Genomic DNA, 6,918 nt, shown 5'->3' with positions numbered 1-6,918 from the left:
CAACAATCCCTCACACGACCCATTGATATCAACTGCGGAAGCAAGAAAAGGTGTTGAAGATGAAAATATCTAAAGTATAAAGCAATAAGAAAAGAGAATGATTTTATTGAACAAACTTGAATCCCAAAAATTACAAAGCTTGAGGAAGAAAGAGCTATTTATACTAAGCTAAAACACGAGCTAAGAAAACAAAGGAACAAACGGCAAGTAACTAACTCTTGACGCGTTCACACCACAGCTGACGTGGGGCTGACTCATGTACAGCTGTCATCAAAACTGACGTGGATATTCACCCATGCACACCAGCCTTCGTTCATGCATAAACACACTTCATTTCTTCATCCAAGCACACGCTGCTTCACCTCTTTCAACACGCCCTCTCACGATGAACTATATAGACTAGTAAAGTTCATCTTGTCAAGAATGGAATGAAACGCTGAATCACCCAAAGGCTTAGTAAAGATGTCAGCAATTTGCAAGTTGTTCCTGATGTGCAAGGGCTTAATAACACCTTGGATATATTTTTCCCTAACCGTGTGGCAATCGATCTCTATATGCTTTGTCCTCTCATGAAAAACAGGATTAGAACATATGTGTATAGCCGATTGATTGTCACAATATAGAGGAACAGCTTTCTCAGTTTTAATTCCGAAATCTTCAAGTAAGCATTTGGCCCACACAACCTCACAAGTGGCTTGAGCCATGGCTCGATACTCAGCTTCCGCAGAGGATCTGGAAATTGTGTTTTGCTTTTTAGCTCTCCATGAAATCAATGAGTTACCTAGGAATAAGCAAAATCCAGTCATGGATTTCGTAGTGTCTGGGCAAGCAGCCCAATCAGCATCTGAAAAGATGCTCAATGTAGGTTTGCAACTGCTGGAATAGAACAGACCATGACCAGGGGTCTTCTTGAGGTATTTCAGAACCTTTTCAGCCGCAATCCAGTAATCTATACAAGGTTTAGAGACATATTGACTTAACTTATGCACAGCATAAGTTATGTCTGGTCTTGTTATGCATAAGTACAATAATCTTCCAATGAGCCTTCTGTACTTAGCTGGATCTTCCATTGCAGGACCAGAATCTGCTTGTAATTTCTTTGTAGAGTCCATAGGAGTTGATGATGGTTTACACCCAAGGAGTCCAGCATCATTGATAAGGTCCATGGCATACTTCCTTTGAGAGATTTGAATTCCCTTCTTATTTCTTGCAATCTCAATACCAAGGAAGTATTTAGGTACACCTAGATCCTTGAACTTGAAAGATTTAGCCAAGAATTCTTTGAAGAGTTCAGTAATCTGAGGATCTGTGGTAGCCACAAGAATATCATCCACATACACCACTATGCCAAAGAAACTTGCTGCATTATCATTTTTATAGAAGAAAGAGTGGTCTGATGTTGATTGCTTTAATCCGAATCCCTTCAAAACTTGAGAAAGTTTAAGATACCACTGCCTTGAGGCTTGTTTGAGGCCATAAAGGGATTTCTTGAGTCTACAGACCAGTGTTGAGTCAGGAGTGGCCCCCTCAACAGTGGCTCTGTCCACCTCAAGGCCAGGTGGTAGAGTCATATAAATTTCTTCTTCAAGGTCTCCATAGAGGAAAGCATTGTTCACATCTAAGTGAGATAAGGACCATCCATAGATAGCTGCTAAGGCTAAAATCATTTTGACTATAGTAAGTTTAGCAACTGGTGAGAATGTATCCAAGAAGTCTATTCCCTCAAGTTGAGTGAAGCCTTTTCCAACCAATCTAGCTTTGTATCTTTCTACTGTGGCATCAGCATGATATTTCACCTTATAAAGCCATTTGCAATCAATAGGTATTTTACCCGGTGGAAGGATAGTAATGTACCAAGTGTCAGTTCTTATGAAGGCTGACAGCTCTTCTTGCATTGCCACTTGCCACTCTTTGATGGCAGAAGCTTGTTTATATGAGTGAGGTTCAGGGATAGCAGACATGAGAACGATGTACTTGAGGTAATCTGGATTGAGTTTGGATAAAGAAAAATGTGCAGATATGGGATGGAGAGTAGATGAAGCTACAGAATTACAGATAAAATCTGTTAGGTGAGCAGGAGTTTTGGTTGTTCTTCCACTTTTGGTGACAGTGGGTGTGGCTGAGGAGGTTTGATCAGAAGAAGAGGAAGGATTTCTGGGATGTGTGAGATCAGAAGAAGAAATGGTGGGGTTGGTGTTTTGAGAAGGAGGATGGGGATTAACAGAGGAAGATGGAAAAGTTGATGTAGGTAGATGAGCTAAAGGAAAAATGTTTTCATGGAAGACCACATGTCTGGATATCATTTCTTCCATGGTGTCAATGTTTAGAACTTTATAACCCTTATAACCAGGTGGATATCCCAAGAAAACACACCTAATGGCTCTTGGAGAAAATTTGTCTCTGCCCCTATTCAAAGAAGAGGCATAGCACAGGCAGCCAATCACTCTTAAATGAGTATAAGAAGGTGATTTCTTGAAGAGCATATGAAAAGGTGTAAGATTATTTGGGATGACAGAGGATGGGGTTCTGTTTATCAGGTAAGAGGCTCCAAGAATACAGTCTCCCCAATATTGAATAGGTAAGTGGGATTGGAAAAGCAAACTTCTTGCAACATTAAGAAGGTGCTTGTGTTTTCTTTCTACCCGGGCATTTTGCTGAGGAGTTTCCACACAAGAGTGCTGCACTATGGTGCCAAAAGAATCATATAAGGAGGGTATATGGAATTCAGGAGCATTATCAAACCTGATAGCTTTGATTTTTCTGGAAAACTGAGTTTCAATGGTATTGAAAAACTGAGTGATGATAGATTGAACATCAAATTTATTTTGCATGAGGAAAGTCCAGACAAATCTGGAATGATCATCAACAATGATTAGGAAATACCTATATCCATGATTAGTATTGGGAGTGAAAGGTCCCCACACATCACAGTGGATGAGATCAAAAGGTTCATTGGCAACAGATTCAGAAATATTGAAAGGCAAATGTTGTTGCTTGGCAAGAGGGCATATATCACACAAAGAGTGGTTTTTATTAGAGAAAGTAAGAGTCTCAGACATGGATTTTAACTTGCTGAAAGACAAATGCCCTATTCTCTTGTGCCAAACATCAATGTGAACAACAGAATTAACAAAGAGAGACTGAGAAAAGGTTGAAGAGTTGGTTGAACCTTGAAGATCTTTTTGCTCAGAATTGACATCAAGGGTGTATAGGTTTCCAAGTCTTCTACCCCTCCCAATCACAATGCCCTGAGAAGCTTCCTGAATTTCAATTGAATCATGATCAAAGATTAAGGAGCAAGAAAGAGAGCTAGTTAAAGAGCTCACAGAAATGAGATTATATGAGAATGAAGGGACATATAGGACAGAATATAGAGTGATGGTAGGAGTTAAACAGATGGTGCCAATATGAGTAATGGAAGCAGTTTCACCAGTAGGAAGTTTGACAGAGGCATTACTGATTGGAGAACATGTGCTGAACAGAGACTTATTGCAGCACACATGATGAGTGGCTCCTGTATCTAAGAGCCAGATAGGATTCTGTAGAGATAAATGAGCAATGAAAGGGAGATATAGAGTAGTACCTGTGAAAGGTGGAGATTGATAGGGTGGAGAAGTTTGATGTGCAGCAGAGTTGGAAGGGGATGGAGAGTTGGTGGCAAGTTGACTTTGCAAAAGAGCTATAAGCTGCTGACATTGATCTGAAGTAGGCATGGCAGGTACCTGAACAACTTTATCTGGAACAACTTTATCTGTGGAATCAGGTATATAATCATCCACAAAATTAACAGATTTTGAAGCTTGTGTTGGTGTTGCTGTTAGGCTTAAATTTTCCTCTTCCAAAACTTGGTGGAAAACCATGGAGAGCATAGCATCTGTCAATTGTGTGATTAGTCCTTCCACAATGAGAACACAATCGACCTCTGTTGAATTGAGAAGAAGCAGCGTTGGCAGAGTAAGGTTGTTCACTCAAAGAAGGAGTGATTGAAGGATATTTAACAGATTCAATGTTTCCACCAATAGAACGTTGTCTCTCTTCTTGTATAACTAAGGAGAAGACCTTGGATAAGGTAGGTAGAGGTACCATTGATAAAATGTGAGATCGGATCTGAGAGTATGAAGGATTTAAGCCGATCAGAAATTGCATCACACATTCAGCCTCTTGATGTTTATGCCATTTTAAAGCATTTTGACATCTGCATCCAGGACAAACACACCAAGATATAGGTTGTGTATGCTTATATTCATCCCACACTATACGCAGGTTAGTAAAATAGGTGTTAATGTCATCATCACCTTGAACTAGAAACATAATTTTCTGTTTCAGCTGGTACACACGAGCAGAATCACATTGAGAGAATCGATCAGATAGATCAGACCAGATCTCTTTTGCATCGTCCAGATACATGATGCTAGCACAAATTTGTGGTGATAGAGAGTTTCTAATCCATGAAACAACCATACTATTGCATCTAATCCATGCCGAATACAACAGATCATCCTCAGTAGGTTTCAACAAGACTCCATTCACAAATAGAAGTTTATTTTTAGCTAAAAGAGCTGTAGACATAGATCGACTCCAATTGATGTAATTAGAGCCAGTGAGAGGTTGGGAAACTAATTGAATACCCGGATTATCGCTAGGATGTAGGTAATAGGGGCTGGAAGAGTCATCAGACGGTTGGATCGGACCACCACCGCCGCGACGATTCGCCATTGAAGGAGAAAAAGCAGAAGAAACACAGCGGAATATTCACTGATACCATGTTGAAGATGAAAATATCTAAAGTATAAAGCAATAAGAAAAGAGAATGATTTTATTGAACAAACTTGAATCCCAAAAATTACAAAGCTTGAGGAAGAAAGAGCTATTTATACTAAGCTAAAACACGAGCTAAGAAAACAAAGGAACAAACGGCAAGTAACTAACTCTTGACGCGTTCACACCACAGCTGACGTGGGGCTGACTCATGTACAGCTGTCATCAAAACTGACGTGGATATTCACCCATGCACACCAGCCTTCGTTCATGCATAAACACACTTCATTTCTTCATCCAAGCACACGCTGCTTCACCTCTTTCAACAAAAGGAACAAACTCAACACTTTAAACTCACAAATCAGAGAAGCTGCTCACCAACTACAAGACTCCCTCGAATCCTACACCTCAAACCTCTTCCTCTCAATCCAACAACACATTTCTTCCCCTTAAAAGATAGACTTGAATGAATTGCACCACGAAATCACTTCCTTCACCTTAGCAGCCAAGGAACTGGAGAAAAACTACATTGAAGAGTTAGAAAAACCTAATTCCGAGGAAGACAACTCAGCTGAAATTGTCACCAATTCGGCTGTAAAGATGGTTGGTCTTTCTGACGCAATCGCCGACATGAAAGATCACCTCCTCAGAATCACGCGGCCGGACTACTTCGGCTGCGCCGGCAACAGTAGATCCATAGTGGTGAGGGGCGTTTACGACGCCGTATGCAAAGTGGGAGACGCGCATCAACTCAAACAAGTCTTTCTCGACATCGTCGCTCGAATTAGAGGACGACGCTCCTTCCACTGCTACAACACAAAAACCGGTTAAGGATGTTTTTTTAATGCAATTAAAGACACTAATTTATGTTTCTAAATATATCACAAACGCTTTAAAAACATCCTAAAAAAACAAAACATTAATTTAGTTTGTGCTTAATTTAAGAGCGGTTTCTTTTGCGTCATAAATTTTTATTAATTTTTAAATTTTAGCATCTTGATTTTTGTGTATTTAAAAATTAAGTTTTTTTTTAGTGTGAGGCGCGTGGGTGAAGATTGGTGCAGTATATCAACTCAGACAAGTCCTTGTAAACATCATCGCTCAAATAAATTATACTCCCTTGTTCTTTGAAAAGTACAAACTTTTTTCTTAAGACTGTCCCTAAAAAGTATGAACATTCTAATTTTGAATACTTTTTTTCTCTTTGATAAAGGGTAACAAGTGTCTAACCAAATGTTCATACTTTTCAGGGACGGATGGTGTAGTACCGATCAAAAAAGTATGAGTTCAGAAGTGAAATTAGGGCAACATCTCGTCGCGAGCATGAGGGGGAGGAGATACATCGTTGCTTTAGACGACGTGCGGGATACCGAGATTTTGGCGCGGCTGAGGAGCTGGCTGCCGGAGCAGAACAACGGGAGCATAGTGCTCGTGACGACCGGCATGGCTGAAGTTACCGAATTTGATGAGAGTTTTTTCCTATTTGAAATTCTGGTGGTGTTGAATGAGGCGATCAACTGGAGGTGTATTAAGGGGTTGATTGAGAGCCGCGGCTGGGTGGTGACGGCGGCGTTTGAGGAGGCCGGGAAGAAGATTGTGGGGAATTGTGGAGGGTTCCGGATTGTGGTGGCCAAGGTTATGGTGGCGCTGCTAAGATCGGAGAAGTCGCTTAACTTGTGGAACAAGCTAGCTCAGATAAAGATGATCCCATTTTCAAGGTTGATGATGAGATATTGGAGGTAATCAGCATTTCTCATAATTTATTTATTTTTTCTTGCTTCTCAGTTATGAGAATATTAATTTTCGGGCAAATATAAGAGACCAAAATTGGACTTTAGTCATTATTTATTATAAGTATATACGTCAGATGGTTTGTGATGTGATAATAGAGATGACTTATCTACATTATTATCTCTTTTACTTTACTTTCATTTTTCCTATTTTAACTATTTATTATTCTCTTCGTCTTACTCTAAGTGGAAAATTTCTAATTCGGCACAAAATTCTATGAACTGTTGTTTTGTACTCCCTCTGTCCCACAATAGGAGTCACTCTTATTCTGGGCACGGATTTTAAGAAATGTAAACAATAATGAGTTGAAAAAGTTAGTGGAATATGAAGCCACTTTTTTATATTGATTTTATAATAAAATATGAATGG

At 39.7% G+C, this 6,918-nt stretch overlaps 1 protein-coding gene across 1 annotated transcript; it reads left to right on the top strand.

Annotated features, from left to right (window-relative positions):
* Positions 1–6,039: 6,039 nt before the first annotated feature.
* Positions 6,040–6,501, top strand: LOC121804057 (toMV resistance protein Tm-2(2)-like). The gene has a single exon (XM_042203606.1). The coding sequence runs from the start codon at positions 6,040–6,042 to the stop codon at positions 6,499–6,501; it is 462 nt and encodes a 153-aa protein (XP_042059540.1).
* Positions 6,502–6,918: the final 417 nt, after the last annotated feature.

The sequence above is a fragment of the Salvia splendens genome, chromosome 5 (assembly GCF_004379255.2).
Source record: "Salvia splendens isolate huo1 chromosome 5, SspV2, whole genome shotgun sequence".
In the NCBI taxonomy this organism is placed as follows: domain Eukaryota; kingdom Viridiplantae; phylum Streptophyta; class Magnoliopsida; order Lamiales; family Lamiaceae; genus Salvia; species Salvia splendens.
Note: the sequence above shows the minus strand (reverse complement) of the source record. Positions and strands in the feature narration are given on the sequence as shown.